This window comes from Paraphaeosphaeria sporulosa (assembly GCF_001642045.1).
Source record: "Paraphaeosphaeria sporulosa strain AP3s5-JAC2a unplaced genomic scaffold CC84scaffold_9, whole genome shotgun sequence".
Taxonomy (NCBI): domain Eukaryota; kingdom Fungi; phylum Ascomycota; class Dothideomycetes; order Pleosporales; family Didymosphaeriaceae; genus Paraphaeosphaeria; species Paraphaeosphaeria sporulosa.
In genome coordinates this window covers 210,292-233,069 of record NW_017253368.1, presented here as the reverse complement: position 1 = coordinate 233,069, position 22,778 = coordinate 210,292, and the positions used below count along the sequence as shown (strand labels likewise).

At 54.6% G+C, this 22,778-nt stretch overlaps 11 protein-coding genes across 11 annotated transcripts; 5 read left to right on the top strand and 6 right to left on the bottom strand.

The window, feature by feature from the left end:
- Positions 1 to 809: 809 nt before the first annotated feature.
- CC84DRAFT_1099554 (L-ascorbate oxidase) lies at positions 810 to 2,649 on the top strand (the record flags this gene model as incomplete). Its single annotated transcript, XM_018174833.1, has 2 exons — positions 810 to 1,070; positions 1,117 to 2,649. The coding sequence occupies 2 exons, from the start codon at positions 810 to 812 to the stop codon at positions 2,647 to 2,649; spliced, it is 1,794 nt and encodes a 597-aa protein (XP_018032317.1).
- A 256-nt stretch (positions 2,650 to 2,905) lies between these two features.
- On the bottom strand, positions 2,906 to 3,736 carry CC84DRAFT_1178927 (uncharacterized protein; the record flags this gene model as incomplete). Its single annotated transcript, XM_018180372.1, has 1 exon — positions 2,906 to 3,736. One exon carries the CDS (start codon positions 3,734 to 3,736, stop codon positions 2,906 to 2,908), a length of 831 nt encoding a protein of 276 aa, XP_018032316.1.
- A 1,322-nt stretch (positions 3,737 to 5,058) lies between these two features.
- CC84DRAFT_1251913 (uncharacterized protein) lies at positions 5,059 to 6,123 on the bottom strand (the record flags this gene model as incomplete). The annotated part of the gene is made up of 1 exon (XM_018184349.1): positions 5,059 to 6,123. The coding sequence occupies one exon, from the start codon at positions 6,121 to 6,123 to the stop codon at positions 5,059 to 5,061; it is 1,065 nt and encodes a 354-aa protein (XP_018032315.1).
- Positions 6,124 to 6,865: 742 nt separating this feature from the next.
- CC84DRAFT_975729 (uncharacterized protein) lies at positions 6,866 to 8,303 on the bottom strand. Its single transcript, XM_018188027.1, has 3 exons — positions 8,013 to 8,303; positions 7,580 to 7,962; positions 6,866 to 7,409 (listed from the first exon to the last, which is right to left on the bottom strand). Exons 1-3 carry the CDS (start codon positions 8,196 to 8,198, stop codon positions 7,151 to 7,153), a joined length of 828 nt encoding a protein of 275 aa, XP_018032314.1. The 5' UTR covers positions 8,199 to 8,303; the 3' UTR covers positions 6,866 to 7,150.
- Positions 8,304 to 9,147: 844 nt separating this feature from the next.
- Positions 9,148 to 10,393, top strand: CC84DRAFT_975719 (uncharacterized protein). Its single transcript, XM_018188026.1, has 3 exons — positions 9,148 to 9,246; positions 9,318 to 9,964; positions 10,011 to 10,393. The coding sequence occupies exons 2-3, from the start codon at positions 9,424 to 9,426 to the stop codon at positions 10,265 to 10,267; spliced, it is 798 nt and encodes a 265-aa protein (XP_018032313.1). The 5' UTR covers positions 9,148 to 9,246; positions 9,318 to 9,423; the 3' UTR covers positions 10,268 to 10,393.
- Positions 10,394 to 11,055: 662 nt separating this feature from the next.
- On the top strand, positions 11,056 to 13,223 carry CC84DRAFT_1208110 (uncharacterized protein; the record flags this gene model as incomplete). Its single annotated transcript, XM_018182142.1, has 1 exon — positions 11,056 to 13,223. Exon 1 carries the CDS (start codon positions 11,241 to 11,243, stop codon positions 13,221 to 13,223), a length of 1,983 nt encoding a protein of 660 aa, XP_018032312.1. The 5' UTR covers positions 11,056 to 11,240.
- Positions 13,224 to 13,734: 511 nt separating this feature from the next.
- Positions 13,735 to 15,236, bottom strand: CC84DRAFT_1167118 (NAD(P)-binding protein). Its single transcript, XM_018179118.1, has 2 exons — positions 14,297 to 15,236; positions 13,735 to 14,231 (listed from the first exon to the last, which is right to left on the bottom strand). The coding sequence occupies exons 1-2, from the start codon at positions 14,924 to 14,926 to the stop codon at positions 13,854 to 13,856; spliced, it is 1,008 nt and encodes a 335-aa protein (XP_018032311.1). The 5' UTR covers positions 14,927 to 15,236; the 3' UTR covers positions 13,735 to 13,853.
- Positions 15,237 to 15,564: 328 nt separating this feature from the next.
- Positions 15,565 to 16,964, bottom strand: CC84DRAFT_1178921 (uncharacterized protein; the record flags this gene model as incomplete). The annotated part of the gene is made up of 3 exons (XM_018180371.1): positions 15,565 to 16,217; positions 16,272 to 16,812; positions 16,869 to 16,964. The coding sequence occupies 3 exons, from the start codon at positions 16,962 to 16,964 to the stop codon at positions 15,565 to 15,567; spliced, it is 1,290 nt and encodes a 429-aa protein (XP_018032310.1).
- CC84DRAFT_975655 (uncharacterized protein) lies at positions 16,939 to 17,477 on the top strand. The gene has a single exon (XM_018188025.1). The coding sequence runs from the start codon at positions 17,131 to 17,133 to the stop codon at positions 17,422 to 17,424; it is 294 nt and encodes a 97-aa protein (XP_018032309.1). The 5' UTR covers positions 16,939 to 17,130; the 3' UTR covers positions 17,425 to 17,477.
- Positions 17,478 to 18,559: 1,082 nt separating this feature from the next.
- CC84DRAFT_1152051 (cytochrome P450) lies at positions 18,560 to 20,370 on the top strand. Its single transcript, XM_018176788.1, has 2 exons — positions 18,560 to 19,090; positions 19,150 to 20,370. Exons 1-2 carry the CDS (start codon positions 18,608 to 18,610, stop codon positions 20,314 to 20,316), a joined length of 1,650 nt encoding a protein of 549 aa, XP_018032308.1. The 5' UTR covers positions 18,560 to 18,607; the 3' UTR covers positions 20,317 to 20,370.
- A 283-nt stretch (positions 20,371 to 20,653) lies between these two features.
- On the bottom strand, positions 20,654 to 22,178 carry CC84DRAFT_1098404 (MFS general substrate transporter; the record flags this gene model as incomplete). Its single annotated transcript, XM_018174765.1, has 4 exons — positions 20,654 to 20,911; positions 20,962 to 21,067; positions 21,118 to 21,781; positions 21,830 to 22,178. The coding sequence occupies 4 exons, from the start codon at positions 22,176 to 22,178 to the stop codon at positions 20,654 to 20,656; spliced, it is 1,377 nt and encodes a 458-aa protein (XP_018032307.1).
- Positions 22,179 to 22,778: the final 600 nt, after the last annotated feature.

Here is a 22,778-nt window from a genome sequence, read left to right as displayed (position 1 = left end):
TTCTCTCACGCGGTTTACGGCTGCTGATAACTCACAATCGAGCATTTCCTAACAGTGCGAACGTGATCGTTCAACGCGACGAGAGTGTATCACCCTTGATTGAACGTGACCACGGAAACTGCCCGCATGTTTACCCGCCATCTTCCGGTGCATCCGCTATCCAAATGCAGCCGACCATGGCACCTTAGGGTTGCACTGTCGCCCAATCTTTCTTTTCCCGTTATCACATTTATGTCTTAGAGTCCGTTCAGCACGACACAGTGAATGAGTTGTAGCTGATGGCAGCTTCGTGTGTGGCGATGAGACTGAACGAACATCCAATCAGATGCTGCATGTGCGTAGACGAACATTCCACACAGTATCACCGCATCAATATCTGAACGAAATACATCATCTACATTGGTTCATCATATATTTCTCTCGTGGACTAAAATAAGCATTGGGTCCGCAAGCTTACGAATGGACAATTTCATAGTAGTATGCCTCTCGCTGGTTTCATGAATGCAGGTTGCTGATCGTTCCCCTGCTCAGGCTAGCCATTTTCGTGCTAACTGGGATCGGTAATAACGTAGGCTAGTGTCAGCACTAATCTGCACCAGCACGATGGAAAGCTCCCGAGGTGCAGCCTTCAGGATGCAGCCTTTGTACTCTTCAGGGTGTTGATCCTGCCCTTTCCCCCCTTGCCACCTGGGGCATACGAGCACAGCCGCCCTGCAGCCCGACATCACAAAGGTCCGAGCACACAAGATATTCTCAGGCCCTATAAGAACAGAATGCCCGATAGGCACTTCGAACAGAATGTGACAGCCATGTTGCCCTTTGCGATTGCCGCTTCCGCATTGCTCGCGATTTGGTCTACGCCAGTGGCAGCTGAGTTGATCCGACACGATTCGTCTTGGTCTCCCGATACTACCCTCTACGCAACGGCAGCGAATATCACGATCGACTGCCAGTCGCGTCACTCGGTACTTCTCAATGGATCTTCTCCTGGACCAACGTTGTATCTAGAAGAGGGGAAAACGACATGGATAAGAGTGTACAACCAGATCCCTGACCAAAACGTAACCGTCGTACGAGTCTCTACCTTTTGAAACAAGCATTGGCTAATTGCGAAAGCACTGGCATGGTCTCTCCGCCAGAGTAGCACCATACTCCGACGGCAGTCCACAAGCGAGCCAATGGCCTATCGCACCTGGGCACTTCTTTGACTACGAGATCCACCCAGAAGTAGGAGAAGCCGGGACGTACTTCTACCATTCACATGTCGGCTTCCAAACAATCACTGCGGCAGGACCATTAATCGTAAAGTCCTGCGAACCAGAGCTGTACGAATACGATAAAGACATCATTATGTTCCAGCAGGACTACTACAATAAGACCGATGCTACGATTGAGAAGGGTCTGCTTGCGAATCCCTTTGTCTGGAGCGGAGAGACGACCGCGATATTGCTGAACGGACAAAGCGGTAAGGCGCAAACGGACAATGCTACCGACAGCAGTTGTCTACCACATATTATTGAGGTTGAACCGGATACAACGTATCGATTGAGGTTCATCGGTCAACAAGTCATCTCGCTGGTTACGCTAGGCATTGAGGGGCACGACAATCTAACTGTCATCGAAGCCGACGGATCAACTACTAAGAAGGCATATACCGACCATGTACAGGTCGCTCCAGGACAGCGCTTCTCTATTCTGTTCAAAACGAAGTCAGCCGAAGAGCTCAAGCGACTGAATCGTACAGACTTCTGGATACAATATGAGAACCGCGATCGACCTGCTAGTGTCTCTGGCTATGGACTGCTTCGGTACCATACTGAACAGAGTGGCTACTACCAAGACAACGTCACTGCCATCTTGTTGCCAGAAAAGAAGCCTCTCACCCTTCCAAAGGATGTCACAAACTGGCTCGAGTACACGCTCACCCCGTACGATACCTCGTCCAACCCATTTCCTCCCGCAAGCTCTGTCAACCGTACCATCGTCATCACAGTGCAGCAGAAAGTCAATGGGACAACACAGTGGGCACAGAACGGCAACATCTGGAAAGAGTCAAACATCACCTACCCATACCTCACCGAGATCTACAAGCGAGGCCAGTCCGCGATACCAAACTACGAAGCAGCGCTCGCCAACTACGGGTGGGACCCCAAAACGCTCGCATACCCGGCTAAGATCGGCGAGATCATAGACATCGTATGGGAGAACAACAACGGTCCAAGTGGTGGCTGGGACATCCACCCGTTTCACGCCCACGGTCGCCACTTTTGGGATCTCGGGTCTGGGAATGGGACATACGATGCGACAGCAAATAATGCGAAGCTGGAGAAGCTTTACAATGAGAGCGGCTGGACACCTGCTTTGAGGGATACCACGATGCAGTATCGATATGCGGAGAAGGGTGTGCCACATACCACAGCTGGGTGGCGGGCATGGAGAGTCAATGTCTCGGAGCCTGGTGTGTGGATGATGCATTGTCACATAATAGCTCATATGATTATGGGAATGCAAACGGCATGGGTCTTTGGAGATGAGGCTGATATCACGTCGAGGGCGCCTCAGCCATATGTGGCGGGATATTTGGACTTTGGGGGCAGCGCATATGGGAATGCTACGTATGATCCGTTGGTGAATCACTTCTTCGGGTAAAGGTTGAGCTGTAATAATGAAAGGATCAGGAAGCAAATTCTTGGGCAGGAGACAAACACCAGATTTCATTAGCTCAGCAAGAATCTATCCTCGGGGGAAAGAAAGCTGTTGCGATCCGCCTAAGTCCCGCACGGTCTCGTCGGACGGCCCGGGCATGACCTTCCTAAACTACCCAACAGTGGACTCGGACACGTTTTCTTTCACATTCTGCACAGCGTATTACCGTTCTCGTGCGTAATCGGCTGGGACGCAGACCTTACTCAGTCGTTGCGCTCTCCGTACATTCGGCAACAGATATGACACAAAGACCCGAGCCATTCTTGTGCTCGCACACATACCGCCGGACAACGCCATCAATCTTCTCCTTCACGTGGACCGTAGCTCCTGGCAGCCTTCGAAGCGCTGAGTAAATCATGACAAGGACGTTCCACTCGTGCTTGGCCAGTGTCTTCCAGGGCTCCTCGAGCACGATCAGGACTTCCAGATTCCACGCTTCATCGACGCTCGACTTGATACCCTGGTAGACGTAGACGTGTGTGAAAGGTCCGAAGGACGTGGTGTGTTCTCTGGGGGCTTTGGATTGGCAGAAGGAGACCTTGTCGTAGCGGGTAAGGGCGTGAACAAGGCTTCCGAGTCGATTGACGAATAATGCAACTACCTCATCTTGCAGGTTGTTCTCGGTAGCGGATATTGCGACATGGCGCTCGTAATTATGCGATCCAACTCGTCGGGCCAGCCACACTAAGGATAGTATGTCGATCTCGGAGTACTCGTCTCGAGAGGTTCCTGACCCCACTCGAAGCCACAAAGCTGCAGGCTGCGCGCCAGTGGTGCCAGTCGCCAGGAAGGTCTGGGCAACGGGTATGTTGAAGTTGGGCCACTTGATTACAAAAGTCAGACCACGAAAGTACGTATCCAAGTACTCTTTTCGTAGCTGCTTGTTGACTTGCGCGAGAGCAAATGCGCTCTTAGGGACAGTGCACTTATCGAAGCTGTGGAAGTCATGTGGTTTGCTTAGGATATCGAGGATGACTTGAGTGTATATCATGTTTCGGATCTCGCCTGGCAAGTCCAGGAAGGATTTCATCTTGAGCGGACGGAAGAAAGAGTGATGGAGGTGAAATTTCGCGCTCTCTCCAAAGGCTACAAGTCAAGGTGCGATGAAGTGAAGAGGGAACGGCTTGGCGGCGGCGATGTATGCTGCGTGCGCACTGACCTCAGGCAAACGGAGGCACTGGGAAACCCAGGCAAGGCAGGCCTGTGGTGCCACTAATGTATCCACGATCCATTGGCCAGACGTATGGTCTGTACATCTTAGTGAAAAGGCAGGCGCAATAAGTTATTGAAACACAGTCTAGGACTCTGAGGGTGTGTGTGAGCCTAAGTTGATTTGGGCCACTGTGAGGACCCACAATTTGGTCCTGATACCGCATCGTGGATTTTCACGTTCAGTTAGTGAGGAGAAGCCTGATCTGCGGTCGCTCGCGTGTCTATCATCTTGTGGCATAGGTTTAAAGGGACAATAGATAACGTCCTACTCCTTAGAACACCTTGATTTTCCAATCTTTCTCTACTACAGCCACGGCTCTCTGACTGTATAGGAAGTTTTTATGTACATATTAATCTCAAAGTCACCAAGCTCTCCGTGACCGGAAGGCTGATTCCAATTTTCCCACAGTCACCATGTTCTCAGCTCCTCCACCTCAATCTCTATTTCCTTATGTGCAGCCCTCTTGGCCCCCAAAGGCTCTTCAAACTTCCCATATTCTACCCTATCACGCAGGTTATTATCTTACGGGTGCACGACCTGAGGCCAACCAGTAGTGCTGTGGGGTCTTTCCCATTATCACCTTTCCAGGAGACAATCTCGCTTGCGCCATCTTCGTCTAGTCTATGCTCCATGCTAGCATAGAAATACCGAGAGCCAAATGCATTTGCAAAATTAAGGAGATGTACAGCCTTCTCGAAGAGTTCTTGCTGACAATTTCGTCGTGCTTGTGTTCGGCAGACACATGTACATGGATCTATGGCATCCTTTATGTCTTGAATACTGACTGTTGTGAACACTTCATGGTATCTTTGTGGATTATCCCTGGAACCGTCTGATTCTCTAAATGCTTCATCCGAGTTCACAGCTGGGCCTTGATCGTCAACGGGATTTGAGCTTTCCCGTGCCACGTTCGGCTCGCTATGTGAAGCAGACATAATGGGCCTGAGTTATGACTCAACATCCGCTCCGTGCGCGCTCAATATATGCCCAAAACAAGTTTTCTCCAAGAACGATCACATTAAGAAAGGGGTATCTATAACTCCCAGTCACTCCCAGAAACACCACGTCATACCCAATCCCACGCCGAAATTCTCAACTCCCCATCACCCCATTGGACCTCTTACCACCTCTACAACCCCCTACTCCGCCTTCAACCACCCAACAAGTCCCTCATGAAATTCCTCCGTCTCAGGGAAAACGAAGAACCGATCCGGCACCACCTGCCCCCGGTCATTCCACACCTTCTCATCCCAGACCAAGAACGCCGGCATAGGCAACTTCCCCAGTCCCACGCCCATCCCCTCCCGCTTCTCCTTCTCAAAATCTAGCGTCACTCTGCCATCCGCATTCCGCGTGCCAAACGCAAGCACCTTCCTCGCATGCTGCAGCTTCCCCATGAACGCCGTGCGCGCCTTCCAAATCTCCACATCGCCCGCCTGAAACGGGGCGGCGAAGTTCGGCTGGCTGCGCTGCGCGAGGATAACAATGACGAAGCCGCGCAGCGGGCTGCCCGCAGGCGTATTGCTGAAGACCCAGCGCGCGGTGCCGAAATCGGCCACGCGGTCACCCGGCGTCATGAGCTCCATGCCGAGCCGCAACAACGTGTTGGCTTTGAGGTAGATGCCCAGCTGGGCGGCAGCGACCCAGAGCTCGCACAGGTGCTGAAGCTCCGAGGCGCAAGAGAAGATGGGCGGATCACGCGTGTAGAGCCATTTCGTTAGTGCGCCGAAGGCTTCTGGTGTCATGTTTGGGAGCGCGAGAGGTGCCGTTAGCCTCGCCAGGAAGGCCGGCGTGAAGCGCGGTGAGTCGTCAACGAGGATGTTAGTGTGGATATCGAAAGGCATCTGTGCTAAGCCGACAAGGAAGCGGACGGGAAGGCCGGGGGCGTGGGGGTACATCGTGTAGGGGAGGATTGGGCGCGTGGAGGTTGCCATGGTGCGGTTGAGCATGGGGATGATGTCCCAGCGGTGCATGAGTTCGGTAAAGTCGAGCGCGTAAAAGAAGTCTCGAGCGGGGGCTTCGACGTCGTGGGTCGCGAGGAAGGTCCAAAGGTCGGGCAGGTCGACGAGGTCGATCGTGAAATCAAGATCGTGCGTGATGCCCTCTCGTCCCACGCTGCGGGTGGTGCCCAAATATTTGAGCGGGGATGCAATGGATTCGAGCGTGGACTTCAAGCCCCTGCCCAAAGCTTTGAAGAGCTGCATAGTGACCTGCCGATTTGGCGTAGGTGGTGAAAGCTTTGCAGACTTGACCGCACGCACAAGACTATGTTTGGCGGACTGACCATGTAATGAGCCACTAAGCGGGAGAGCATTCACCTCGCCATGCCGTGACCTTCGGTGCGAGAAGTCCTCTTCACCGAGGCTGATGATGACCCTCAGTGTGTTCGTATTGCAACAGCCGTTGTCTTCAGGGTGCCTACATGTAAAGCGAGATATTGTAACCACCAAAACGTCCCCGAGTTATACATGGGGTTTGTTTTCTATTTGTTAGAAGTGTTTGCGGTTGCTGATGTGTATATTGGTAGCTTCGTGAACCTACATAAGCAGGAAGCAAGTCCTGACCTGCTGGCTCATGAGCAGAGACAAACATAAGAGGCATAAGACAGAACAATCACAGTTTGAGTGCGACATGAAAATGAAGACAATATGTATATTCTAGGTCCACCAGAGCATCCTCACTCGTAGCACCTACTCCTTAGGGTGCCGAGCTCAACTCAGGGTATAAGGAAGACGAAACGACCCCACACCCGCGCAAACCGTAAGCAGCATCATTCTTAAAGTCAATGAAGACAACCAATCTGTATGCAGAACGCTTTTGATATGATAACAGCAAGGAAAAGATTTAACCGTGAGACCAACCATGAATCATGAAAACGCGGCACATGCCATGACAAGCATGACGGCTCAGCGTAGGTATTATCCAGCACCACCAGGCGCGAAGAGGGGTATACTCCAAGACAAACCGTGACAACATCACGTGCTCTGCTGAGCGCGTGGGAAACTCAAAAAACAGAGCAAGAGTAGGAAGCGCAATGAGACAGGTTCACGCGCTAAACGAAACGCCAATGCTTGCCGGAAAAATACAATCTTGTGGCAGCAGTCGAGATGCAAAGAGCGAGATGATCGGGATCATGAGGCATTGTGTGATGCCTCACGCGCTATGGCGCCTGAGGATGGTCATACACCGAGATCCGCACCGAGTAGCAAACGTGGTAGGGTCGGAGAATTACTAGGGGCTCATTTGAGGGGAGCTCATACCCATATGCGGGTGCTGCTTCCTTTGGTGGCGAAGCAGGTTGTCGCGTCGAGAGAAGCCGACGTTAGGGCAACCAGGAACTGGGCAGCGGAAGAGCTGGTTTTGGGACGCAGTAGATTCGTCATGAGTTCGTTCATGGCGGTTACGGTCTTTGGGGTACAGGAACCCTTCTTTGCAGTATGAGCACTTGTGAGGCCGCTCAGAACGAATCAGATGGGTCTTCTGATGACGTCTGTCAGAACGTTAGCATCCAACGACGATATTATTCAGCACCCACACGTGCGCTAGAGGCACTGCTCGTGAGCGACAGGCAAGAGTGATGCACAGCAAGTCTACATGCACGGTATTGGCACGTCTACCCCACAACGCCCATCCGCAAAGAAAGAGAGTGGGAGGTCTCACTTGAGATCGCAGGAGCGATCGAATGTCCTCCCACAGCCTTCATAAACGCATGGGAAGCCACACGGTCGCGGTTGCTGTCGCTTGTGGCCCGGCCGCCGTGAGGTAGTCTCTGCCGTCCGATCGCCGGGCGTGTACGTATCTTCGACGTGCTTCAGGACAGTATTGGGATTTACAGTGGTAGCGTCGTTCTCTAGTCGACGAACGATCTCATTCACGAGCGGCTGCCTGGCCTCTTCTGCGTAGGGGTAGGAGAAGGGCATGTCTACGGGCATGTGGTCTGTAATAGGAGCGCTGACGGCGTAGGGGTCGTTATTCGGCCACTCTAAGTGCTCGTAGAACGGCTCGACTGCGAACGGTGGTGTCTGCTGAACCTGGTAGGAGGCCTGCGGCAGTCAGCGACTCGAGAACAGTGCAGTGAGCGAAGGGTGCTTACAATGGTATGCAGGCAGGCACCCATGGGCATGGCGCACAGCTCGCAGAGGTTAGATAGGATGCCATCTGGGTCTGGGTACAAGGACCCAAATGGCGCAGACATCGTCGGGTCCATGACGGGGCTCGACGCTGCTGCAGTGTCAAAGAGGAGAGCAAGTACCACCGCAACCACGAGGAGCGTGTACATGCTATGAGTGGGAGCCTAAACAGTGAGGAGACGACAATGAGGGTGGCAGAGCACGGAGAGGAGGGCGACAGCGACAATGATTGCGCGAGTCAAGGGCGGGGAAGAGTGTTGGCAGTGTGGAAGGCAGGCGATGTTGTCTAAGAAAGTTCGGAGGGAGGGCGCAGTGTTGCGCGCGAGGCCTTGGGTGGAGGGCGGCCGACTGAGCGTCGTATGAACGGCCTCCCTCCAGACGATTGGCGGAGTGCTGTGGCTGTGGCCGACTTGTGGCTTTCGCATCCTGCACTGTGCAGAGCGGCTCTGTTGTCTGCAATTTCGTCAGTCCGGTCGTTAGCAGTGATGGAAGTGCATCTCGATGTCGTGTGCAAAGACACGGTGAGGTTGGAGTGACAGGCGGTGGTGCCGTCGGGCAAGTGCATTATCCAAGGGGGCGCCAATCCTCGATCCGCCAGCCAATCCATGAGGGCTGGCAGGGTGGGGAAATTGCACTTGACTCTGTCATCCTCGTGATCGCCTCATCTACTGGTATAATCCTCTGTCAACATGCTTGGGACTTTTGGCCTGTATTGTTTTGGTGCAGCGCGCAGTCGTGCAGTGCTTCCTCGGTGAACCATTTGGGAGAGTTCGATCTGGTACTAATCACGTGGAAGCGCGTCCTCCCTGAACGCGTTCTATATTTAGCGCGTCGATCCATCATATCGTGTACTTGGTATTTCGGCGCCGTGTAGAATATCGTTTCTGATCACTGTGACATACAGCACAAAAATGCGTGATCTCACAGTTGTTGAAATGACATCCGGATTCATGGCTCGTTCGAATACCGCTCCGTCTTGCATGAAGGTTGGGGGTGCAGGTCTAGGCAGGCACTACCGTGATAAAATGAGACAGAAGAGAAAGTACATTGTGAGTGAGGAGCAAGGACGATGGATCCTTCCTCCCTTCCTCGCCGCCATGCCCGCTATATACACATCCGTCAGCGCGGCCTCCTCCCAAGATCCACAACAAGGCAACAGTTTCAGCTCCGCCGCGCCCAAACTTATTCCTATTCCAGGTACGTCAAAGCAAACAGGAAACCATCAAGACCCATCCCTCTTCCCGTCAGCTAAAACCCGCGTGTGGCAGGCCTCTGGCGCGTCAGCCTCGCTCGCTTTGTCGCTTGCTTTCTATCAGCCAATCATCAAGCCGCCCCACCATCGTTATAAGACGGCCTCCTGGACGCCTGGCAATCATGGGAGACCGCAACCCCGAACATGCGGTGCCCGCGCCAGCTGTTGCTTTGGAAGGGGAATCTACGACTCGCTGCTCACCTGGCAAGCGAAAAAGGGCTGATACAGCTCAGAGTGCGGGAACGAGCATAGACGCTCTCAACTCAAACATCGTTGCAGCAGGCAGCGAGACACAATCTAACGGATCAGCAACGCCACCGCCTAAGAATGGCTCGAAATGGGTGGAGTCGGAGGTGTCAGACGTCTCCATGGGCGCTGACGGTGCGCAGTCCAGCGATTCTGTAACACCACGTACAAGTGTAAATGGTGGAGCGCAAGAGGCAGAGGTGCCGAAGATCACCCCGAGCACGACAGATGCAACCCCAGGCGTATCAGTGACACCATATTCAAATGCAGAAGATATAGGGAAAAGGAAGGAAATGAACACTGCCGACGTACCGGCCAAAACGTCTTATTTACCGACCGCCAGAATGTCTCTCTGGGCAGGGCCCGTCTACATTCACATCGGTGACCATGAGGCGATCCCTGACCATGCACCACCTGGTATGCACCGTAACTGGATTCAGTTGTGTGAGCTGACAACATCCAGCAATGCGGTTCCTGAAATCCTACCTCCCGGTCGTCGAGGGGCCTCAGGCCGAATCCCGCGCTGCACATCACCACCCAACCGCCATGCGGAAAGTCAACAACGATCCACCGCAAGTCATGAACAGTTCCACCCCTGCGTTACCGGTGCAGGGAACACTCCCCATCCAATATGAAAGCAAGCTCTTCCGTGCATGGGCTATCCCCAATACGGGCGAGCCGACGATGGACGCTCCCAGACAGACTGTGCTTATGGACTAGGGGACCTCCGCCTTCTTCCTGAACAGAGGTGTCGAGGGGGATTTTGCCAAAGTAGGCGTACCCAAGTTCTCGATTCTGACGCTGGAGACGGCACCTGAGGGACGCGGCAAACACGGGCTGTGGCTGGTGACGAGTCAAGATTGGATGGATCAGGAACTATTGGAAAAGATCAATCAAGTGGTGCTCAAGAACATGTTGGATGACTTGAAGGAATTGGAGGAGGAGCTAAAGAAGCAAGATGCGGGGTTTGCCTCAAGTCCGCAGGCGGCCAATCCTCCTGCCGAAGGGTCCGCGGCTCAATCTGCGCAAGACTCGTCGGTAGACGAGACTGTGGATTCTTTGATCAATATGGCGCGGGTCGCGGGACTGTCCGACGGGAAGATGCTTCGTTTGATGGAAGAGACGGGCGAAGAACTTGGAGACAGAGAACGTGCACAGTGGCCGGGAGAGATGAAGAGCCGCTGATGGTCTAGCTGATCTGCAGTGGTGAGTTTTGCATCGACCATCTGCACGGCATAACGCAGGTCCTTGTATGTAGCATAAGGGGATTCGAAGCCGTTCAGTCTTGCAGCTGGATGCCGCCGTGTGCCGTGTCTTGCCTGTGAAATCGCGTGGCCCTTGATCTCCACGTAACAAGAGGTTGCCTGTAAACGTGTATTCTTGTCCACGTGTCCAAGGTAAGAACGAAGAAAGAGGATGGATAGGACAGATGAGGCTGATGTCGAGATGAGCACCGCCAAGACGTTAGCATGTGAAGACCTGCGCATGACGCGTCCACGGGTGGATTCCAGCATCTATCCTCGGAATCCTGCGCGCTGCTTCTCAACACGCTATAATGCGTGACCCTGCGCACCGCAAACGACCGCTCGCAGTCCCGCCCCCCGCAGCCGAAGTCCGCGATACTTGACAGTCGAATGCCCCAGCGACCACTACCTCCGAGTCGCCGCAAGGCTCCGCCGCCTCCTCCTCCACGATGACGTCTGTCTTCTCGTCGCTTGTGCGCCCGCCCAAGCTGCTCAGCAGGGCCTCGCAAACAGCCCCAGACACTCTCACGAGTCTGCCGGTCCTCGCACCGAATGCAGAGGCGAGCGACAGCAATCTGCGCGACCTGAATGTCGCGCTGCAGACCCTCACCGACATGTTCCCGGACCTGCAGCCCGAGGTCTTCCGCGAAATGCTTTCCTCGCTGGGGCCTGAAAGCAGAGTGCAGGTCGTCACGGAACAGCTGCTGCGCAACGGCGCCAAGTGGGCGCGGGGGCGATACCGGATGCCCGCAGAGCAGGAGGAGCAGCGCGCTGTGGCGCACAAGTACAAGTACCGCAATGTCGACCCGGAAAAGGACACGCGCGGCCTGCCGCTGGCAAGAGAAGACAGGTTCCGGTCCAAGGGATACAAGGAGGCGGCGAAGGAGGCCCTGTATGCCGAGTTCAAGGGGTTGAGCCATGCGACGGTCAAGGCGGTCCTCGCCGAGTACAACTGGAGCTACACACAGGCACGGCCAACGCTGCTGATACTGTCGAGCCAGAGCTGGCGGCTCAGCATCACCAACTTCCTCATGCGGAGGAAGGCCCCCAGTGCGGATGATCATCCTCTGGTCATGTGGCTTGCGCCGGATGCCAAGACGGGGAGAGGGAGGAAACCGCTGCTGGTCAAGACGAAGAGCTTGGAGCTGGATCAAGAGCTGTACGAGACGCTGATCGTGCCGGAGCTGGAGAAGCAGCACAGAGAGCAGATGCAGCAGGACCTCGAGCTGGCGCTGAAGTGGAACGAGGACGAGGCCGAGGCAGAAGGCGAAATGTACGACTGCGAGTGCTGCTTTATCCCAAGCACCCTGCAGCAAATGTCCACGTGCGACGTCGACGGCCACTACATCTGCTTCCGGTGCATACGACACTCTATCAGCGCCGCGCTGTACGACCAGGGCTGGGCGCGCAACATCAACACGGAGCTCTGCACGCTCAAATGCATCGCTCCCGTGACGGACAGCGTAGACGACTGCACCGGCTGCGTCCCTCTCGCCTTCGTCAGGCGCGCTCTCCTCGAAGAACCCGACGGCGAAGACGCGCTCCGGAAGCTCAACGAGCGCTTCACAAACGAAGCAATGCTCAAGTCCCGCCTCCCCCTCGTCCGCTGCCCCTTTTGCCCCTACGCCGAGATCGACGACCTCTCACTACCCTCCGCGCACTTGCTAACCAGCCTACGCTTCAAGCGTATCCCCCTCCTCTTCGCCTCAGTCCCCCTCCTCCAAGCTCTCTGCTTCCAAGCCGTCCGCTACTTCGCCTTCTCCCTTACGCTCATCCTCGCCTTCCTCATCGTCCTCAACAGCGCCCTTCCCACCACCTTCCCGCTCTTCTCCCCCGTCCAAACTGCCCTGCGCCGCGTCCACCTCAAGCGCCGCGGCCTCCGCTTCACCTGCCTCTCGCCCGCGTGCGCGCGCTCCTCCTGCCTCGCCTGCTCCGCCCCCTGGCACGACCCACACGCCTGCTACTCGTCGCAACTCACGTCCCTCCGCCTCACCCTCGAGCGCGCCACCACCGACGCCGTCAAGCGCACGTGTCCGCAGTGCAGCATGTCATTCGTCAAGTCCGAGGGCTGCAACAAGCTCGTGTGCACCTGCGGGTATGCCATGTGCTATGTGTGCCGCGAGGGGCTGGCTGGCGTGGGGTACCAGCATTTCTGCCAGCATTTTCGCGCGGTGCCGGGGAGTAAGTGTGCCGAGTGCGAGAAATGTGATTTGTATCGGGTCGAGGATGAAGGCATTACGGTGGCCAGGGCGAGGGAGAGGGCGGAGGCGGAGTGGTGGGATGCGCAGGGGGGGAGGGCGCAGGAGGAGTTGAAGGTGAGGGCGGGGAGGGAGAGAGTTGGCGTGGACGAAGATAGCAAGTGGAGGTGGTGGGTGAGGTGGGAGGATGTTACCGGGTGGGTGGAGAGTGTGGTGGAGAGTGTGGTTGCTTAAACAGTAGCACGGGAATTGGCGTCAAACTGTGGGCTGAGAAACGGTTTCGTTTGGTCTGGCTTTTGGTATACCCCGTTCCTTTATACATAGAAAGTTGGCTCCTGCGCCTCTGGTCGTATGAAATGTAATCATAATTTCGTGTTTGCTGAGATAGCACCGGCGACAGTCATGGCTGTGTCTTGGCATTGCTTTCCTCCACCACACCCAACTACGTCCACGCACACACAACGCTCTGCTAGCTGTCACAATGCCCGGTGAGGTAATTCCTTGTGGATGCTTTACAGTTCAACGGTCGACAAGCGGGTACTACGTGGTGTGAGGTGTGTAACATTTTTGGACATGATTCAAGTGCATAGTCCAGATTCCGAAATTTTGACTCGGGCTAGCATGGTTTCGTATCATGTTAGCATAAGTAACACAGCACAGCGCTGCCAGATGAGAAAGCTTGACCCGTCTCAGCTCCATTGTGTTAGCCGCCAGTAACGCGGAGCCGCGTGGCTTCGTCGAATGCAAAGTCGTGGACAAGTATTTGTTATACAGCAGGTAGGGTATTCTACATTCTATTCCATCGCATCCAGCACATCCAATCCAGTACATTCGCCCCATGCACACCACCATCCCAAGCCTGCCTTACGCCAAAGGCTTCACATCCTTGACCTGCTCCTCCGTCCACTCCACCAACCTCTTTCCCAACGCTTCGTCCCTCGCCAACGCGCTCTCCTTCCCCGGCACACCCACAGGCTCGTAGTAAGACCCGCTGACCACGTCGGGGCTGGTAGCCGCCCACAAGTGGTTAATGATGCCCACGGACACGGGCACGCAGAAGAAGGGCGCGATGGGCGCGGTGAGCTTGACGAGGAGGGATTCCTTTTTCAGGGCGTCGGCCATGCCGGTGAGGATGCGGCCGGGGTGCACGGCGGCGGTGGTGAGAGAGGGGTGGAGCGTGGAGAGGTGCCGGGTGAGGTGGATGAGGGCGAGTTTGGATTGGCCGTAGCGTTGGGAGTAGTCCTGCGTCTTTATTAGCACGTGTTGTACTGTTGTACAAGGGCAAGGAAGAGGGGAAGGATGTCTACCATGGCTGCGCATTCGCCCTTCAGGTTGTCGAACTGGATGCCACCCTTGGGTGCCATGGCGTGGCCCTCGCTTGAGACGACGACGACGCGGGGTTTCGAGGCTGCTGGTGCGGTCTTCTCGAGCGTCGGGATGAGGAGTTTGGCAAGGAGCGCGTGCCCCAGATAGTTGAGGCCGAAGTGGACTTCGTAGCCCTCCTTCGTGGTCCCCTTTGCGACGCGGATGATGCCCGCGTTGAGGAACAGGATATCCAGCCGCTCTTCTTTGGCCACGAATTCAGCGGCGCACGCTCGCACGCTGTCAAACGAGGTCAGATCCAGGTCGAGGAAGCGGACTTCTGTTCTCGGTGTCGTGGCGTCTTTCTCTTGCTCGTACGCCTCGCGCGTGATGCGCTCGATAACAGCCTTCTTCTCTACATCCCCCCGCGGCAGGTCAGCGACGTATATGCGCGCCGGGCGTCCATACTTTGCGAGTTCAATGGCAGTCTGGCGACCCAGGTCCCCCGCGGCACCAGTGATGAGCACGACCTTGTCCGCCAGCGAGGGGATATCTTTTGCAGGCGTGAACTTCGCGCCGCCCTTGTTGCCCGACCCGAAGAGGGTCACCTTTGCCATTTCGCGGAACTCAGGCATGATGAAGCTGGATGCGACGAGGACTATGACGCCCGCGAGGACATTCAACGGCGTAATATAGTCTGACATTGTCGGTCTTGGAGACCAGTGGGTACGTCGGCGTTGAATGCAAGGAGTAAGCGTGGGATTTGTGGATGCAGCTCGGAAGATAGTGCTCAAGAACCCGCACTGAGACAGCGCCGGAAGGAGCCGCAGGCAGGCGCTCGGGCTGGAATGGGCAGGAGGAGCAATAGAGTGCGTGCGGATGGGGAGAAGGCGCAGCAACGTTAAATCCACCGTCCGCGGCGTGCGCTAGTGCAGTGGACTCACCACGCCGCTGCGTTTTGCATTTGGGGGCTGGGGGCTGTGACTTTACTTGTCGGCAGGCCAGGCACGGTGGGTCGGAGTTGTACACACATGGACCATCACGCTATGCGGGCGCACGGTAGACGAGTATTGGTGCAGCCGCTGAGGCAGACTGCGCGTGGGTCTCACGGCGGGTAAAATGCTTAATCCTTGTTTGGTATAAATTTTTGCTAATTATATACTTTTTTTTGAAGTCTAGTATGGTTCTAGTATGAAATAGCGCCGTTTAGCGGCGCTTTGTATTCTTCCCCTGCACCACCTGGCTGATGCTAGCTTGGTTCTCATCATCCAGTCTAATGCAGCGGAGGCGAACTGGGAGCCATCGAAGGTGAATATGCCATTGGGGGCGACTTTGGTCCTAGCGTAGACGCATTTGCAGAGTCCTTCCTTGTGATCTCGCTGGTGGAGCTGACGCTGGGGTTTCTCCCGAAGGTAGAGAAGTCGAGATCCATCGTTGCTAGGTGCGGCTGTAGGTGGAGGAAGGAGTCGTTGCTGTTGATGGTGGTGCCTTCGAGATCGGCGAAGGTGGTCAGCAAGTCGTCCTGGAACTTCCTCCACTTGCTCTTTGTGCTGCTGTTGCCGCTGCCGTGTGAGCCGGACGGCCGGGGGCTGTTGAGGTCCATGATGCGCTGCTTTTCGGCGAGCTGCTGGCGGTAGTTGGCATTGCTCTCGTCGCGCTTGCTGGACCAGAGCGAGCGGAAGGAGATGAAGCAGGCGATGATAAATGAGACGACGAACTCGATGTACCACCAGAACAGCATCCAAGAAGAGTCAATGACTTGGCGGTTAGTCTGCGTGACGGACTTGTACACGCCACCGAAGATGCTGCCGCGGACGATGGTCACACCAATGGTGAAGCCCACGAGCAGGAAGACGCTGGAAAGAACGAGCTTCTGGCGCCAGTTCAAGCCAGTCTTCCAGACGATCAAGATCGGGAAAGCCATGACTATGATCTCCAAGTCAGTTATGTACGACACCCGAGGCGATTGGGTCGACTTACTGATCAGATCAGAGAGCACGTCGATAACAACCGAGACAATGTAGAGGGTGTAGATTTTCTGCACCCTCGACTCCATTGCGCAGGTCACGGTGATGTGCATGGTGCTACCCAGCATGCAATCGTAGGGAACCATTCCCAGGTTGATCACTCCACAAGCCATCACCACGACCAGTGCCACCCACCAGGTGATGAAGTAGGCCTTGATCTGGTACCCGATGCGGTAGAAGAAAAGGAGGAAATTCAGCTTGATCATCCACAAGCCGATGATGCTCAGGACGATCGCGATTGCGTCTCCTTTGAGTCCGCGAGCCATTTGGTTCATAAAGTCCGGCCCAGGAGCCGCCAGCATGTTCTGTACGTGGAGAAGCGCATATAGATCCCCTAAGTAGACCTGTAGAACGGCGGAAATCGCAATGAGGACAGCCACCGCCCCGACCATGAGATAGTCTTCTACGAACAGGCGTCGGAAGCACATGAATCTGATCCAAAATCGCAAGATACATGTGGCTATACAGATGCCGACTCCAACCCAGACGACAATCTGTAGATGGTGTGGTTAGCGAATTCCTTGGGCAGGAACAACTTCTTCGCTCTTACCTTGAACGCATGTTCCGAGATGAGCTCCTTGGTGGTCTGGTAGAGAGCAGCAGCCTCTGCTGACGAGGACGACGGCATCGCCATATCCATAGACATATTGTTCGACTTGCGCAAAGATGCAGCGAGCACGACTTGACTTTAAGAAAAGATGCGATGCGACAGAAGAAACACCTGGTCAATGCAGATGAGAAGATCTGAAGGATTCTAGCACTGAATATACCAGTAGCAGGATGCAGCCCACGTTCTTTAAACTTCCGCCCAAATGGGCGCATTCTTGCATCCTACCCCGTGCGTCGGTGTTGCTGGTACATCTGCGCAGCAGCCCCGACCCCAAGGCAAAATTCGCCGACGAACCGGGGGGTCTGCAGCATGCAGCAGCACAGCCCAGCGCTGGGTCCAATACCTCCTCCCGGGAATTAATTTGCCGATGCTGACCACAGGACATCTTGTGTACCACCCTGGCAGTGAATTCGCTGTCAGCAACGGAGAGTCGCACCTTTGCAGTAATGCCCTCGCGCGCACGCTGCGGGGGCCTGATAACGTCCGCCCGATATAGACGATTTAGCGCGCCCGCGAAGGCTGTGGGTGCGGGAACGCCCAACGCAGTTTCACGAGCCGTGTTCTAGCGCGCTCGTTCGTATGCGGGATTGTAAACGTCTGCGCTATTTTGGGGTCCAAAACGTGACGATCGAAGGATGGAACTTGTTGTGGGCGATCTTGTACCCCACGAGGTGAGCTCTGCGATCGTGCGGACTTGATCCTTTTCGCGTATGCATCCAGGCACCGTGACCGCCCTTGAGTGCGAAGGGACGATGTCGGCGTCGGACTTCGACGTGGTACAAGGGGTAGTGATTTACACCTTGATCTACGAGGTGTGCTACGACTTCCAGATAGTGTACATGCACACGGGAACTTGTCCGTCTTGCGGCTGCTGAAAACTTGCTTAGTGTGATAGCTGAAGTCGTTCGCAGAGGGTGCGTAGGTAAGTGTCGCTCACCAACCGTCGACTTCATCCACTCGAGTTGATTCGTCTCCAATTTTAGTCTACCATGTCTAGCGCAGTACCAAGCGCGTTCGCACGAGCCGTGCCGTGGAAGGCACCTAGGTACCATATTAATTAAGAAGGCTGAAGCTAGAGAACGTTGCGCGGAAAAATATGGGGGCCACGCTAGTTGAGGCGGTGCCCTTGGTTCGCGATGCACTCACGCCAGTGACGTGACTTATCGCATCTCTAGCTCGACTTCCCAGATATCAAATCACTACGGACCCACATCTCTCGCCCCAGCAGCCCGCCGATCCTAAAAGTCCGTCCACGCTCTCCACACGTGCCGGCTCACGGCCTCGGCGCCGTGCCTCGAAACGGCAGGCGCTCCAGCGAAGACGTTCCCATTGAGCTAGTCATGTCACGTTATTTTCTTTATATTCCCGAGATCTTATGGTGCGGCAGCGAGATAGTGTGAGTATACCCTGGATAGCTATATTTAGTAACAGTGTAGAGTGGCAGTTCTGGCTGTAGCGAGGCAGAATTGATCGCTGAAACTGGGTCCCATACACCCTTTCCATCACTATCACAAGCAAATCGAGGATGTTGCTTACGCTGGGTACATGCCGCGAGATGCCGTAGCCGGAGCTGCAGCTTGGTTGTACAATTGATAATGACTTCGCTCCCGGTACCTGGTGCTCACATCCAGGACATAGGCACTGTACATCAAAGCGTCACAGCATACTTTTCCGGCATCATGGTCGAACAATCTCTTACATCTTTTACGTTTTTCAATGTTGCGGTAGCAGATTCTTCCATTCCATCTTTCACCACAGACGATGTTTGGCGGATAGCCACATTTGCACTTCCCTCTTTTGTTACTTTGTCTTTTATTCTGCTCACAATTTGGGAATACCAATCATGGAGAAGACTGTCCCACATTCCAGGTCCACCCGCTGCGCATTTCACAATTTTGTGGTTGCTGAAACATGCGTGGGTGGGAAACTTGTTCCCGTCCATGGTTGACGCGGGGAACAAATATGGCGATCTCGTTCGCATTGGGCCCAACCTTCTGCTCTGCTCAGATCCGGATGAGCTTAGGAGGATATCAGGCATTCGGACCAAATACACCAAAGGACCGGCTTACGACGCTGGACGTGTGACAGAGGGTGATCCTCACGTGGCTTCGCAGCGCGACCCTGCCAGACACAAGGCGTTGAGGGCCAAGATGGGCACTGCCGTAAGTTGCAATTCGTGCACATTATTTTTTGAAGGTGGTCGAGTCTAATTAGATACTAGTACTCTGTTGACGTACAGCCCGTCATTGATCGCCAAATCTCCAAATTGATTGATCTCATCGATAGAAAGTACGCCACAAATCGCACATCCACCAACCCCACCGCAGAAGGTCGCCGAAACGAGACCTCTGCACGAATCATGAATTTCGGCGAGAAAATGCACTTCTACGCTCTCGACTGCCTGGGCGCATTTGCCTTCGGTGAGCCCTTCGGCTTCCTTCAGAAAGACGAGGACATCAACCGTATGACCCAAATTAACGACCTCTCCTTGCGCATGGTCACTGTCGCCGGCCTCGTCCCCTGGTTATCCGGCTTGCGCACAATGTGGCCATTCCGCTGCCTCGTTCCCAAAGAAGGCGACAAAGTCGGCTTCGGCATCCTTTTCGGCTTCGCAAAGAACCTCGTCGACCGAAGGACCGCCCCTGATGCCAAACCCAAGAACGACATGATGCAGGAATTCATCCGCAGCGGAATGACCCGCGATGAACTGATGCAGCAAGTCTACATCCACATCATCGCCGGGTCCGATACGACGTCGAACTGGTCGCGCATGGTCATGCTTTGCTTGTTAACCTGCCCACCCGCATATATGGCGCTCCAGCAGGAAATCGATGCTGCCACAGCTTCGGGCGCGCTGAGTTACCCCACAGCGACAGATGCTGAGAGTCGCTCGTTGTCCTACCTGGACGCCGTGCTCCGCGAGGCAATGCGCATGCACCCGCCCTCGGTTTCGCCATCGAAGCTGTCACCCGAGGGGGTCGACACTGTATGCGGATACGCAGTACCCGGCGGCACTCAGATCGGCGCCAACGTCCCCGGCGTGTTGAGGTCGCAAGCAGTATTCGGCCCTGACGCGGACTGTTTCCGTCCGGAGCGTTGGCTAGAGGCCGCCGAAGAAGAGGATGGCTATAGGCTCAGCCGTATGAAGTCAACACTTGCGCTTGTATTCGGTGCTGGCAAATTCCAGTGCATGGGGACGCACATTGCATATATGGAAGTGCGGAAGTTGTTTGTGGAGTTGATGCGGAGATTTGATTTTGCGATTGTCGATAACAAGAGACCACTCCACGTTGAGTCGCTGGCCATTATGGTCGTACATGACTTCAATGTTAGAATTACACGGCGGACAAGATTTCCTATGTTAGATAGAGAGGATGCGGAGGCTTAGACTGTATGGTCGGATTTCCTTTTAGATACCCAATTCATCACGAGATATTCAGACTGTGAAGAGATTGCTTAGCATTTGTGAACTTTATGTAATGTTTCGTCGTTGTTTCTTGCGATAGATGCGTATGGTTCATGGGCTGTTATCACACTGGTGCTTTCACGGCTTAACTTTTGTCGCTTTGGATGCATGACTTTCGTCGACGCTGTCGCTATGGGTTGATGGACTTTGTTGCAATGGATTGTCGTTCTGGCTCGTCCTGTCAGGCGCGTTGGTGTCTTTCACGTCCCTGCCCCTTACATTTACAGGTCTACTAGTGCCACACTGATGCCATCTCCACTTAGGATGTTGGCAGAAGCGCTTGGTTCCGTGTAAGCTTGGGATCCTCGGTTTCATGATCACCCCAGTTGGCATCCCATCCGTTAGCGACTAGATAATCCTTCCATATCTCGTCTTCGTTGTCAAGAACTTTCGATCCGTCTTGGATAACGAACCAAGCATTCAGGGCACCTAGGACAGCGAAAGCTGATCCGACTAGGAACGCGACCTGATTTGACTTGTTGGGATCGGTATACGAGGCCATGATAGCAGTAAAGACCTGGTCGATGTAAGCATTTTCCCGGAGCGTCTGAAGAAGAAACTGCTTACCTCAGTGCCAATGGCTGCTCCAGCCTTCGAGCAGGCTGAGATGAAGCCCATGGTGTGACCTCGCACCGAGGTGGGAAAAGGCTCGGTAGCTGTAATCACTACAGTGCTGCAGAAACTTAGAGACGAGTATCAGTTGACTTATCAATTGGCACTTACCTTCCAGGGCCGACTTCGCCTAGGGTAAGAAAGATGCCGTATAAGACGATGAAAAGTGGGAACACCGTTTGTATCTGCGTACCAGCACCACCGAGTACGAAACCTAAAATCGCCTGAGCAGTGTACCCAACACATTGCGTCTTCCTGCGACCAATTTTGTCCGACAGGTAACCACCGAGGAAGGGGCCAGGTAGATAGAAAGCGTTGATAACAACGCCCCACCCTAGATTTTGGAGGAGCGAGTTCTCAGGGTTCATGCGAGATACGATAGTCGAACCGAAGATTCCAAATGGAATCGAGATCCAGTTGTATAGGAACCAACCCAGAGCAGCGCCAAAGAGTCTTCGATAGTACTTCTTGGCGATCAGCACGTAAGGAGTTCTTTGCTTGCGAAGCGCTGACTTGCGATAGGCGGTTGACACCTTCATGCGCATGCGAAAATAAAATATAGAGAGTGGAGGAACGGCACCGACCGCAAGAGCGGTCCGCCAGACGATGTGGTATTTGTCGACTCTCTGGTTGACGCAGAGCAAAAGTAGCAGTGGCACCAATGCTCCGAAGCAGTAGCCTAGACCAGCTGCGAGATCGCCAATCATCGCGAATAGGAAGCCTCTTCGTTTCCTGAAGTGGCCTGCTTCATCAGAAGCCTCTAAAGCACCGGCACCTATTCAAGTTAGCAGGGGTGCAGTGGATGATGATTTCGAAGGCATACCAGCCACAGGGTATTCTCCTCCAGCGCCAACGCCGGCAATGCCACGAGCAACGACGAGCATCCAAAACAGGCCGAGTGGCGATGTTCCACTCGCACCAGTGCTCAACGCAATTCCAAGTAGGAGGATCAAGGTGGTAAGTACTGCTCCTGTCTTGCGGCCCAATTGATCGACCACGACACCAAATCCGACCATGCCCACTATCATTCCAATCAGGAAAGCGTTCGACAATCGTGCCTTCATGTCTGATGACAGAGCATCGGGATAGATGACCGTCAAGAGAAGATTAAGATTGCTCATGACAGCAGCGTTGTAGCCATCGGACCCCAAAGCAAGACCAGAGAACAGCATCATCAGGTACACCGAAACCTTGCTGTAGAAGGCTCGGGCGGTGCCCTTCTCGATGACCGATTCGACATCACCAACATCGACAGCTTGGTCTAGCTTGGCATCCTTCTCGTCGGCGGATGTCCGATCGTGGATGGTGGTGATCTCGGGGGCTGACATCGTGCCCTTACTTTCCCAGAGAGTTGGTAAATCGTTCCAGAGCTACGGTTCACACATGCCGGCAGAGCGTCCTTAAGTAAGACTCAACTTCGTAATGGGTGCTGATAGGCATCAGAATCGGCAATTGATCAGCTGCTTTCCAAGACTCCATCGCGCGGCTCCGACAGAGAAAAGCGCGCGTTTCCAAGCGGTATCGAGCAAGCGATTCCGCTTAGGTGGCATCTTATGGGTGCATGCGATGTACGTTTCCGTCGCTCGAGAATGCCGATGAATCATCGGGTATCAGATACCGGAGCCTCCTCGTGGCGAGTCAGATGGAGATGTGAGTGCGGAGATGTCCCGAAAGTGGGGAATGGAGGTGATCTTTCATTTGCGACCCGTGCCCAAGCAGGTATCATGCTGCGCTAACCTCGTTCTGGTATAGTGATAGGGTCCGGTAGCCGG